The 13949-nt window shown below is 42.7% G+C and overlaps 1 protein-coding gene across 1 annotated transcript in view; it reads right to left on the bottom strand.

Moving 5' to 3' along the window:
* ttc7a (tetratricopeptide repeat domain 7A) overlaps positions 1 to 13949 on the bottom strand; it is a 60003-nt gene that overhangs the window by 42840 nt on the left and 3214 nt on the right. Inside the window, exons 2-9 of the mRNA XM_069689860.1 lie at positions 13444 to 13607; positions 13097 to 13265; positions 7317 to 7447; positions 6665 to 6789; positions 5607 to 5685; positions 4647 to 4816; positions 2438 to 2501; positions 1896 to 2033 (exon numbers count right to left, since the gene is read on the bottom strand). Coding sequence (XP_069545961.1) covers positions 1896 to 2033; positions 2438 to 2501; positions 4647 to 4816; positions 5607 to 5685; positions 6665 to 6789; positions 7317 to 7447; positions 13097 to 13265; positions 13444 to 13607 — 1040 coding nt within the window. The remainder of the gene's footprint in view (positions 1 to 1895; positions 2034 to 2437; positions 2502 to 4646; positions 4817 to 5606; positions 5686 to 6664; positions 6790 to 7316; positions 7448 to 13096; positions 13266 to 13443; positions 13608 to 13949) is intronic.

Below are 13949 nucleotides of genomic sequence, written 5' to 3' on the forward strand. Positions count from 1 at the left end.
ATTAAGGACTATGGTACGGGACATTAAGAGGTCTCTACATTGAAAGCAATCGGGGACAAAAGCCACAGTCCTCTCTCTGTGCAAAAAAGGAGTAAAGTGTTTATCTGGTGTTCAACTGAGGCTGCAGCAGTCTGAGTTACTCAAAGTAAGTGGTCATCATTTTAGTGCAAAAAGTCCTCTTTTTGCTACTATTGTTCCACTGTAACTAAACAGGGCAACACTATTTATAGAAGCACAAAGTTTTCACCAAAGAGAGTCTAACTTTGCACCACAGAATTGCTTCAGATAAACTTGACTGTGAGGATGGCGAGATCATTTCCACTGAAGGAGCAGGAGGATCTTTTAAAGGTTAATATCAAAATTCAATAAACTTTTTCCAAAAGTCATTATGGTGTCATTCACCAAAGTTACTTATTAGTTCTCTGTCGGTCCATCTAAAAATAATCCTGTCATTAATTAGATATTAGGCCTCAAAAAGCGGTATGTATGGGCACTTGTCTGTTTGATTGACAGGCCTGTGGTGCAGTCAGGTTTCTGCTATAGGTGGGCGGGTGTTGTGTCCTTAAGTTCTCAATCAGTGAGTCAGATCCACCCCTTGCTCCTTCCCAGCTTGTCCAAATATGGTCACTTTTGGTGAGATGTCAACGGCAAAAATGGCGAACTCTAGGTTTCCGAACGGCAGTTCACAAACCGACACATCACAGTTGGTTGCTGCTTCGCTAATATATAAAGGAGGAATAACTAAAGCAAGCAAAACCTTAGTCAAAGCTCATATGGGAGCCTGGCGAACATTTCGGTCTTGACGGTCTTGAAAAATTGTGAACCAGCTCCTTGACCAACTACAATATTAAATGCTGCTTATATAGCGTATAATGTATCGTCAATGATGATCCAAAGGTACAAATTATCAGAGTAAATTTGAAAAAGTGGGACTTTTTAAGAAATGTTAGTAAAACATTTTTGTTGGGTGTAGCGACACTTTGACTTCACATGATTGGACGACCTCTTCTGTTGCTGCCAGCAGCTGATTTTAATCTGTAGAGGTCTTTGAATGAAGTTTTTTGTATATGTTTTACTTGAACATTATTCTTCCAATAATGGGAAAACCTTTGTGATAACCAGCATTATAATTATACTATATAAATAAATACATAGCTGCCTGATATCAAATTAAAATTTGATATCAGAACTTGCTGCGGACACCTCATGGATTGATTAATGTTACACTAAGTATGTAATCAATCAATGTGAATCTTATTCATGACATCAAAGATGGATGACACTGACTGGCTGACATCTAATTTTAAATAAATGGCCCATACTGGGCTCATATATCAGCAAACTGATCCACTGGTGTAGGTGGAACTACCTCAGTGTGTGTGAGTGCGTGTGTGTGGTCTTCTATATGAGGTGACTGATGCTATCTATGAATCAGTCAGACAGGTGGACAAACCTAATTTGGGACAACCCCTCAAACCTCCGCCTCCCCAACTGCCCACATCTGGGTAAAGGTCACATCGGGGGGGCAACAAATAAAAAAAAAGTGAGAAAAGGTTGGAGGAATGCGAAGCGAGAGAGGAGGACGAAGCAGAGGAAGGCAGACAGTGTGGGGGATGCTGAGAGATGAGGAGACGACTGAGAGGCAGTGAGAGAAAAAGACACATAATCCCTGCGCTCAAAGTGATAAGGACATTCATTAAAAAGTTTGGCAAAGGCAAAGCTCTCACTAACACATCTCATCTCTCACTCTTTTGCTCTCCTCCCCTCAGACCTCCAGCATAGTGTGTGTGTGTGTGTGTGTGTGTGTGTGTGTGTGTGTGTGTGTGTGTGTGTGTGTGTGTGTGTGTGTGTGTGTGTGTGTGTGTGTGTGTGTGTGTGTGTGTGAGAGAGCACACCTCAGACAGCATGGCGTACTGCCCCCTCCTGGCCATGCCGATGGTGAGCAGGTCATAGACAGAGGTGGCATCCTGCAAGCTGGCCTGGCGAGCCTCAGCCTGGTCCGGCAGACGGCTGATCACTGCGTCGCCGCTGGCCTGGATGAAGAGATAAACACTGAGTGAGGAAGAGGAGGAAGAGCAGGAAGACTGAGGAGGGAAACAGTGGTTGGACTGACAGACTGAGATGCACGGTTCTCCAAGAATTGTGTTGGAACAGCAAGAGGCATCTATTCATTATAGGCTTTGAAAGCAAGAAGACTGAGAATAGTGTGTGTGTGTGTGTGTGTGTGTGTGTGTGTGTGTGTGTGTGTGTGTGTGTGTGTGTGTGTGTGTGTGTGTGTGTGTGTGTGTGTGTGTGTGTGTGTGTGTGTGTGTGTGTGTGTGTGTGTGTGTGTGTGTGTGTGTGTGTGTGTGTGTGTGTGTGTGTGTGTGTGTGTGTGTGTGTGTGTGTGTGTGTGTGTGTGTCTGTGTCTGTGTGTCTGTGTGTGTCTATGTCTCACCATGGATTCTGTGATGAGCAGCAGCAACACAGCCTCCTCCACCACGTCCTGAGGACAGAAGCAACTGCCAGGAAACAGAAAACAGGAAATGGTACCAAGAACAGGAAGTTTATCCCTTTCTCACACACATACACACACACACACATGCACATGCACACACAAACACACACACACACACACACACACACACACACACACACACACACACACACACACACACACACACACACACACACACACACACACACACACACACACACACACACACACACACTGCTCGTCCACAAGTGAATGGCGGCCAGTGTCCAGTTTCTGTCTCACCTGTGGAGCTGTAACACAAGCCGGACCACCCTGGATATATCACTATACAGCACTATCTCAGATGACACACACACCACCTCCTTCATTTCTTCCGACAAACTCCCCCATTCATCACTTTCTTTGCTGCTCTCCCCTCTTGCTGGTCTGGTCGGCTCCATGTCCCGTTAAAGGACACACTTACCAGACGCCATCGAGGCCTTTTCAGAACAGATAACTGATGACAAAAAGCCATGAACAATACTGAAGTACAGCTGCTCCTCGGGGTGAATTCTCCTGTTCCTCCTTTCCCTCTAATCTCAGACATGGATTTAGATCTTCCCTTATGATAGTGTGGGCAGGATTAGTCATGTGGCGGTGACTAAGTACGGCTCGCGGGGCCTGAGCAGCGAGCACAGGATCGCTGCAAAGAGGGAGATGCAGAAACGAGGCAACAAGACGGTGTTTTGGTGTTGTGATGCGGATTACCAGTTTGTCCTGTCAGGACCCCTGTGTCGTGTTTACGTTATGCTCAATTAAATTTATGATTAATATATTATCCCATGGGAGAAGTGACTTTTAACCTCAGGTGACTGAGGTCACAGGTGTCTCCTCCTTACATTATTCATAAACTGACCTCATCCATTGTCTGCAGACACTGACCTGCTGCATTAACTAATACATCACTGCAGGAGAATGAGCTCTTCAGTTTAAACAGAAACCTCTGTCTGCTGATCAAAAATGATTTGATAACTGATAACCTGAGACTTAGAAATCTGCCTTTTGCTCTGTGACCTTAAACCTCATTTAAACCGGCAGCTTTTATTTCATCCTCACACGATGACCTCTAGTGCGATTTTTGTGTTTTCAACAGGAGAGAGCTCAACCAAAGGTGCAGTTAAAACCTGACAATACTTCAATGGGGATTTTGTAATCAGAGTGACACAAGTTTGGCCCGCGCTGTCGTCGTCTCGGCCCACCACAGCATTTGACAAGCTCATGCTCATCTTAACTTACTCTTAAGTGCTGTAAGATACAAACTGTAATGAAGACAAACTGTAAATTTTGAGCAACTAAAAATGTAATAATGAGCTTTATAGCTTTATAGCATAGCGCTGTTAAGCTTCCCTATTAATTTACATCGGCCGACGTCTTATCTACGAAGAATGATGGTGTTTTCTAACATAAATATTTATTGTGGCCCTCCTTCCAGAAAAATGTGTGGCCCTTCATAGGAAATAATTTCTGCACCTCTCTTTTAAACTTTATACTCATGACAGATTAGATTACTACAAGTCGGGTTCAGTTTTATTTTTGTAGTTTAGTATCACAAGCAGCAAATTTGCCTGAAGGGGCTTTACAACCTATAACTTATACAACCTGTGTGTATAAAGAGTCTGAGAAAAAAAAAATACAGGATGGACAGACATGTAATAGACGTGTGGACGGGAACAGACTGAAAATGACACCAATGGCACCATCCTTAGTTAATGTTGTATTTTTGGCTCATATAATGTCTCATACACTGTGATCCAACCAAATATATTTTTCTTTTTGTATCTGTCACATTTCTCACAGTGATGGTGAGTCACAGTGTTGTGATCACAGGGTTGGTAGTTGGATCCCCGGCTCCTCCGATGTTGATAGGATGCTAACTTGGAAAAAGGTGATCCTCGCAGGGCGGAAAGTACAACTTTGATAACGGAAACTGACGCCCGGAGATAACTCCTTTGTGCACTATTGATAGCTGATACAGTGAAGTAACAAAACACGATCACAGGAGTCATTAAGCTCCTTAAATGTTTAGCTGAGTGCAGTGACTGCACTGAGTGGGAGATATTAGAGGATTAACACAGACTAAACTATAAAATGGCTGAGACGACGAAGACACTGAAACGATGCCCATACGAACCTCTCTGTGCTGTAACGTTGCGGTGGTTTAACGGTGGGGTAGATGGCGTCTTTGGAGGCGGCGGCTCCCTCTCTGCGGAGCCAGGCGGAGGGCGGGGGGCCCAGCGGGGGCCAGTAGCTGTTCTCACTCACTGAGCTCAGCAATACCTCTGCTAGCTTCTTCGCTGCAGACTACGATGCAGCCACAAAACATAAATATTGTATTAGTGAAATATTAATACTAAATGTATATTAAATTCAAATATGAATAATAAATGAGTTGGAAATATGATAATTTTTATGGATGATAAAGCTTTTTTATTATTATTATTTTAGGTTTGTCGCCGATACTTCATATGAAAATAGGCAAATTCATTGTTAATTTTCAAAGTAGTGTTTTATGTTTTCACAATGTGTAAATTGTGCAAATGTTTCTGATATCATTCACAGAAGTTACATGAGAGTCAGTTCAAGCAGGACACTAACATCAGATACAAATATACATTTTTCCATTTGTGTATGATGCTCTGAAACAATCTGAGAAGGCACAGACACAAAACCTCCCACCAGAGAGATTTACATGATTTAAATGAATGATAACAATAGGAAAGTATTTTTGCTGATGCAGGAGGAGGAGGGGAGGTGCGAGAGATAAGCTGAAGACTAGTAGTAGAGCGATGAGGCGAGCAAAGAGCAAGCAGAGTGAATGAATGCCGCCTCAGTTGTTAATTGGTTGGGACAGACTGAAGTCGTGGATGGGTGATTGAGAGGAGTTTGTGACTTTAACTGCCTCTGTGCCTGCTTGAACTACTGTGAAGTTCCCATGATAATATCAAATAATGGAAGGGTGTGGGTGTTTGGTGTGTGTGTGTGTGTGTGTGTGTGTGTGTGTGTGTGTGTGTGTGTGTGTGTGTGTGTGTGTGTGTGTGTGTGTGTGTGTGTGTGTGTGTGTGTGTGTGTGTGTGTGTGTGTGGCGGCTCACCTTCCTGAAGCTCTGAGACCCTCGTGACTCCACCACCCTGATCACCCTACGCAACTGGTGAGCACCCTGTGCAAGATGACTAACACACACACACACACACACACACACACACACACACACACACACACACACACACACACACACACACACACACACACACACACACACACACACACACACACACACACACACACACACACACACACACAGTAGGCGCATATCAGTTTGATGTATAGGTTGTAAAGTTTATATAAACCTGCGGAAGAAGAAGTTGACAGAAATAAAAAGACAGCCAATAACACACTGTTAATACCAAACTGTTTACAGCCGTACAGCCATACATAGTGAGTGCTCAGTAAACAACAGCATATTACAGTTACAGCAATAAACAATACAGACACGTTTTGCATTGACTGAAGCAACAGACTCAAATACTTGTAAGTATTTTACTTCATATATGTTCCACTTGATTTACTTTAATAACAGTAGAAGTACAAAACTGAATATTAGAGTCTTCATGCAGGATGGAGAGAGTATGTGACAACCCAATATTTGTTCAGACTACTTTTACTTTTCTGTCTAAGAGCAACACTGACACCTGGTGGTCACAAATAAAATGTAATCTCCACTGCACTGAGGTCAAGTGGTGCTCAAAAGCTTTTAATGATCCTTTCTCCTCCTCCTCCTCCTCCTCCTCACAATGAAACCGGACTAAATGATGTAGGATCGTTTGCTACATCTCAGAGGGAATCTTCTGATGGAGGGAGAACATCAGCAAAGACTGCAGCCATAAGAATACAGCACAGCCACCGACATAACGATAAACATAGATGGATAATCCGTCTGTGAAGGCCGACAGCTGGCTATACAGCCACAATCTGTTTAAATACTTCTCAGTATCAGTTGGGTTTTTAAATATTTTATTATTAAGTAGTCTGAATCAACAGTATTGAAGCCAATAAGTGAGCACATCTTGTTGTCTGGCATCTTTTAGCTTTTGAAAAGGCAGACACTGTGAATGTGTACATGTCGTGTGTATGGCTGGCTGGCTGACTCACCCCCTCTGCAGCAGACAAAGGTAAGCACTCTGTAATGCCGCCTGCAGGAAATAGCCCAGGTCGATATCAGCAGATGAAGGAAGTAGAATGCCTTTGGTTGCCTTCATGTGGGGTGTTGTTACGACCTGAAAATACAGCCACAGAAAAGTTAGAAAAGTTTCTATTCAGACCTTTTATGACAGTAAAAGTTTCACAACAACACTATAAAAGTATTCCATTACAAGTAAAAGTACAGAAATATTTGCACTGGCATCTGTTAGCATATAACTGCATCAATATTACTGATTCATTATCATATAAGCAGTACTTTAATGTTGAAGATGGTTAAGTTGGAGATAATTATAATTACAATATATATGGGGTTGTGCATCATGATTGACACAGAACCACTAAATATAACTACATGTTCATTTTGTGAAATGGTAAAGACTTAAAAATGTAAATATACTTCAATAAACAGGCTTTAAACAGAAATTCTAAAAAACATATTAATAAAGGATAAATACAGGAAAGCAGGAAGAGCGATGATGAACACAATTGATTATCATAAACAATAACCCGTGACAGTGGCCGGACTTAAATTCATGCAAACACAGACCTTCATAAAAACACACACACACATCATACACCCACTGCACGTATGAAAGCCCACCTTGTCGAGCTCCTGCAGGTAGGACAGAACTGCGTCACAGGCCCTGAGGTAGCAGGACAGGCTCTCCTCTTCCCTCTCTGAGAGACGCACACGAGACACTGCGGACACTATCTGGTGGTCCAGAGACAGACCTGAAACACCAGGAGAGACCACGGTCAGGAATGATTCCACCACCATCGACAAAGTGCAAATAAACTGTGGTTTATCGACCCAGGCAGGACAAAGTGTGAGTCACAGGAATGAAAATGTGCAACAAAATTTACCATTGAAAACTTAATTGTTCTAGTTTGCAACTAGTTTTACATTGAGAACGTACAAGCTGAAAAGAGCTGCAGGAAAACAAATCATGGAAGCTACATATGAATAACAAAAACCTTTCAAACTGGGTTAATGGAGTTTTAAACAAGTGGGTATAAGGTAAAAATATTGAGCTGCATTATGGGAAATGTTGGACCCAGTATTATTGGAAGTTGCCCCTGACTTTGGACATATCGCAGTTTCTGCTGCTTCCATTTTAGACATTTTTTAAAATGTGTCTGCTACAGCAAAATTGAATTACTTAGAAAAGCTTCATCAAGAAGAGCAATGTTGAGGAAATACGAGATGCCTGCAGCAGTGCAGACACAACTACTGGAGTGTACTTAGCAGGACGTTTTAGTTTTGGCTCCACATCCTTCCCTGTTTATGTTCCAGTTGTTTTAGTTGTTTGAGTGCATCACCATACGACAATAAATTGGGTTCTATTTGGATTTCACTTCCTCGCCTTGTAGACGAAGGACATGAACAATAATAAGGCAGAAAGGAAGAAAAGACTCAGCAACTTTTAATGGATTTAGTCTGTTGAAAATACTGTATTCTGCTTAAAGGAGCATTGAGCACAGCTGTTAGATTTTGGTGGGCCACTTTGGTTTTTTTGTACTAACAAATTTCAACATTTATTTGAAGGCGTGTGACACAATTTTGTACAGATATGAGTCATGAGTCCCAGATAATGAATCCTATTGAAGCTCAGTGTAAGTTAATTCAAGAAGACTATCTTTGTTTTTATTCATCCTCAATTCTCTCTTTTTCTCCCTGCTTCTTTTAATCAGCTGGTGTTTTTGGTAAACCAATCATTGAATTCCTGTCAATTTTCTCCCCTACCCCATTCACATCCGCTCTTCTCATCCAGTAGACATGTTGAGTTCATCAGAATCCTCTTCTCACCACATCCAGAGCTGTGGTTACTGGCACCACCAACCTACCCAACATTTATCGCCGTCATGTCTCCCTGCGATGTTCTTTTCTCTCTCTGCTCTCCCTTGAACCCAACTTGGTTGAGGCAGATGGCCATCCATCCCTGAGTCTGGTTCTGCCGGAGGTTTCCTCCTGTTAAAAGCTAGTTTTTCCTTCTAGCCGTCACTCTCGTTTATGTAACAACGATGATGATACATGAGCACAGTGGAAGCAGTGAACAGACCTGTGGAGGTCCAGATTCGTGGTCTGGTGTCCGCTAGTGGACTCTATTGGAGGGAGCAGGAACCTTTCTAGACCGCAGGAGGCCCGTGGCGGACGACAGCCTCAGACCAGACGGCAGGCCAAATTAAATAAGCAGGCAGCTGGCGATTGCAAAGACATCATCATCCAAATATTCACATCTGACTTCATTCCCATAGCAACATGCGATACGTTGCAAAGAGCTATGCAGCCCCCTGATGGGATCTGATCTGTTTTCTCAAATCACCATAACAGTCCACCGTAAATATCCTTCAGAGGGATTCAAAACAATCAAAGGACATCAATATCTGACAGTCATTGCAATAAAATTCTCTTCGGTTTCATCAGCGTGAGGTCATGTCCGATCATCAGGAAACAGGGAGTGTAACGGCATAATGATGATGATGATAATGATGATGATGATGATGATTGAAACAAGATTATCCCGTGCCTGGGTGTAATGTTCTGTGAATATGACCTTTGAACTGTAATGATGTTCAGAGTGTCACAACAGACAAAAATACTTCAGATTGTTTCTGACTGGAAAAAAAGCACATTTATAAAGTGAAGCCAAAATAATCTTCTTGAACAAAATTATATTTTTGGACCTGAGTGTGTGACTGTGACTGTAAATGACTCATGATAATCGGGTTTTTAAAACAAGCATCTGTATAGCAATTTTTCATCAGGAGAGGCAGTTACACAGAAAACACCGCAGTTTGTGTTTTTTGTGCACAATGACGGGGACCACAGTTCTTACATTTGCCCTTTTAGATCATCAGTGTCACCCACATGCTGAGGTCAAGACTCAACCAGCAGCACCAACAGGTCGTTGACACGTCTCTCTATCTATCTGCCCCATCAAGCTGATGTTTTCCAGACGTGTTACATTTGTTTCCACAGATTGGATTTCATCAGCCCGCTGCCTCGCTTCCATTTCTACTTCCCCATACAAGGTCGCTGTGATTTTAGGTCTGTAATAACCCCTTGCAAAGGGATTAGGAATGGGATCGTCGAGGAAACGCTTGCGAGGGCTTGAGATGTTTTTCAAGGAAACGTGCCAGTTTGTCAGTGCTGCTTCTGCTCACTGAAGGTCCAGACTGACAGGTAGGAGGTGAGTTGAAAGAGTAAACTATGCACAAAGTCAGAATTCCCATTGATAGTTCACACAAGTCTCCACCTGACATACTGTAGGTTTGTGATTTTTCTGTATTTGAATTGTAAACCCCTTTGTTACACACTAACTGAGTGGTTTAATCATCTGATACTCAGAGTCTTCATTCACTCTGTTGACAGATTTGTAAGAACAAGAGATTGTAATCTAAATTATTATTCAAAGTTTCCTACAGGTTGAGAATTGCGTGTGGTGCTGGTGTGTGATTGATATGTACACAGAAACCCCTGCAGTTTAGAGGTGGAGAGCGTAACCCAGGTTAGTTACTGTAACTACAATTTACAGATGTCCCCTAAACACCTCACATGCAGACGATTTGTAGACACTACAGTTTACAGATATCCCATTACACGACTCACAGAGAAATTTTACAGATGTTCCCTAAACGCCTCACTTTTAGAAACTAGCAAGTACAGGGGCTCAGTTACTGCAGCGCACACAAATCAGATAGGTGTGTGGTTAAAACGCGTCTTAATCTACTTGGGCGTGTGTTAATCTATTTGGGCGGGCTGACCAATTAGAGCCTTTGTATGGGAAACACTCTAGCAGTTATGTTTACAGTGTCAGTGTTTCTCAACAAAATACTTAATGTGCATCCTTGAGGTCTTACACATGCACTGAATGCATTTCTGTCCTCAGAAAACATTTTGTAGCTGCTGCCAACACACCCATGTTTATAGTATTAATCAGTGTGGTAGTGGGGCATGGTTTGGCTCAATTGCAGGAAGGTCAGCGTGGGGGAGTGGTTCAGGGAACGGTGCCGGGAAGAGGCTTAATTATCCCAGCTGAATTCTATCGCTGATTGCCTCTCTCTCCCCATATAAAAAAAACAGTAGTGACACAACGGAAGGAGAGTTGGAGACACGGACGGGCAGAGATGCCGACAGACAGACAGACAGACTCGGAGGCACGGCAGCAGAGCGCACGGACTGGGACAGTGGATGGTGGTGATAATAAAACACTTTGAAAACTATACCGGAGCGTATTGGTGTCATTGTGCTGAGGAAAACTCACGGCAGTAACAGATTTATGTTACAGTCAGTAATCAAGTTCCTCTTTCTGTGACGTGTTTCTAGCAATTGCCACGATGCCTGAGTGACAGTTAAGACTTCAAGCATTTGGAGGTTTATCAGAGTTTACTGGGACAGGTTTGATTGATAAAAACATCCCATCACTCATGTAAATGTGCTGTGTATGGCAAAAACGAGCTCAGAGTATTTGTTGGGTTAAACAGGCAACGTGCAAGTTTTACAGTTACAGTTAGTTGATGGTAAAATCCCACAAGAGGAGTGCCTACAGTTAATGACGCATTTAAATGGAGTTATCTAGAATCATGTAGGTCTGCTGTACATAAGTGTAAAAGAGCGTTTGTGTTGGCACAGACCCAAAACTTGGTAGCATAACAGTTCTTCTTCACTGCCTTTTGCTGACACGGTCCTAAATGGTTCTCAGTGCTTTGCAGCCACCGAGTGTAAATCAGTGAAACAGTGTGCATATACAGAGTCTACTATATGCGTGAAAGCAGTAGCAGGTTTGTGTATTACACCACCGACATGTATTTGTGTCTCTGTGTGAGTGCCAGTAAATTTCAAGTTAGTTAGTCGAGTCAATCTGTACATTTACCGTGACTCCTCTTGCTTCCATTGCTACTTTTCCCTCTTTCCTATTTAGTATTGGTGACTGTGTGTGTGTGTGTGTGTGTGTGTGTGTGTGTGTGTGTGTGTGTGTGTGTGTGTGTGTGTGTGTGTGTGTGTGTGTGTGTGTGTGTGTGTGTGTGTGTGTGTGTGTGTGTGTGTGTGTGTGTGTGTGTGTGTGAGTGGTTGTTAGACATTTTGTTTTTCATTGACTTTTCACTGTCTACCAAAGTAAAAAGCATTTAAAAGTGCAGCCCGATAGCTAAGTGGTTTGGGTGTTTACCACATGGACACATATGGCCTGAACAATGAGTCGCCGGTTTGATTCCTTTACTGCATGTCATCCCTCTGCTCTCTTTATTCTGATTTTATGTCAGCTGCCACATAAAAGCATAAAATACCCAAAAAGTGATCCATACACACTGCTCTTGCATTTAGTAAATTTAAGACCATGTGCAGTCATTTTCTTTCTTTTTTTTATAAATTGAGTTTCTCTTCGATGAACCTGCATAAACGCTGGATGTGCAGGTCTCTTTCCTAACATTATTCTGACCAAAGTAACTGCTGAGATCTGCCAACCTGTTCTGATGCGGCAAGGAATGAGCTGGCAGATGATCAGACAGGATATAAACACACTGAGAGTGTACAAAGATTATCTGAATCACTTCTCTGAGGTAAAACTGAGGGTGAGTAAACCCCAAATATCTGTAGTAATCCCTCGTTACACAGGAGGACTGCTCATGCACAGCTAGAGTACGTGCAACAGGTGAGATTTTTAGGATTAAGACAAGGATTTCACTGTTCGCCTTTGTTTTCTCTTCCAAATAAGTTTGTTGAACAGTCAGGTTTGTTAAATCCCAGCCTGCTTCTATATTTGTTGCCATCTATTAGCAATCACTAAAACATTATTATCTCAAAATTATTTCCAGAATTAAGGGTTTTTGTGTCCCATGTTTTATCAAGGACTAAGAGAAGTGAACACGTCACTCCAATCTTAAAATCTTCGCACTAGCTTCCTGTTAGCTAGAGAATCGATTTTTAAGTTTAGGCTGAGAATATGTCTGCCACCAGAATCTAAACTAGTTAGGACTCTTAGATCCATGAACTCAGGTCAGTTCGTACAACCCAGAGTCTAAACTAAACATGGCGAATCTGCTTCCAGCTGTGATGCTGTATGTAACTGGAACAAGGATCTTAGATGTCCTCCAAATGTTACAACTTTAAACATCCAGTTTAAAACATTTTTCTTTCCCTTTGATTGAGCTCTCTGTATATTTTGAATACTACTGTACTTTACTGTTTACCTCTAAGTAGGCCTCTGGTCACTCTTAGTGGGGTAGTGACGTCTCAGACTTCCTTTTAGTGATGATCGATCTTATGCTTCCAATATATATACGTGGCGGCTGGGATGTTGTTGTTACCAACTTGAACAACAATTGTTAACAACAAACTATGACAATAGAATTCCTCTTTAAGTTACATAAATCTTCCAGTACCTTTAATCACAAACGCCTCAGCCAGCAGCCGGAGGTGGTAGGTCGGCTGATCGTCCAGCGTCAGCTCCTCCAGTCCCACCCTGGCACACATTCCCTGGGCGTCCCGGTAGCGGCCCTGCACATAGTGCACTTTGGCCATCAGCAGCAGAGCCTCGTTCAAGTACCGCGGCTGCAGGACAAACAGGAAATGGGTTGTTTGAAATGACTGAAGCTGCACAAAGGATGGGATTTGTGGTCAAATCTTTCAGTGCCTCAGTGGTTTCAGCACTTTTTTATTCGGTTAATAAAGATAATAAAGATGATATGCTGTAGAGAAACAGTGGGAAATCAACTATGGGATGACTGACTGTGAGACGGCCCCTGCTCAGGATGGTGTTGAGGTGGCCTTTGGCCTGGCTCAGTCTCGGCTGGGTCTTGTCCATGAGAGGTGTGGAGCACCGTAATAGATCCATGTTTTCCTGCAGGCACTCCTCCAGCAGGGCTTCGGCCATCATCAGCATCCCGTAATCATCTGTGGGGGCGAGGGGTGGTGTGGGGGGAATTTAAAACAGTCGAAAGTGAACTGAGTTTGTTGGAGAAGGTCTTAGCTCAAGGTCACAGGCCAACATTTCTGTAGCCAAAGCAAACCTCTGTCGGTCCACTAAAAACAGTCTTTCCCATCAGCTCAGGGAGTTCAAATACGCCCGAGTCCTGAAGTCTATTTAGAAGCTACAGTTTCCATTTCCCTCTTACTTTCCTTAAATAGCTTTAACATTGTAATCATATGATAAGAGCTCCTGTCCACCTTCTCTGGAGTTTACACATACTGGTTCTAACATTCAGGCAGCGCCCAGCAGAAAACTCTCTTTCTGTG

This window comes from Brachyistius frenatus, unplaced genomic scaffold (assembly GCF_029030835.1).
Source record: "Brachyistius frenatus isolate BFR_SWC_R1_liver_20210118 unplaced genomic scaffold, ASM2903083v1 Contig_8, whole genome shotgun sequence".
Classification (NCBI taxonomy): domain Eukaryota; kingdom Metazoa; phylum Chordata; class Actinopteri; family Embiotocidae; genus Brachyistius; species Brachyistius frenatus.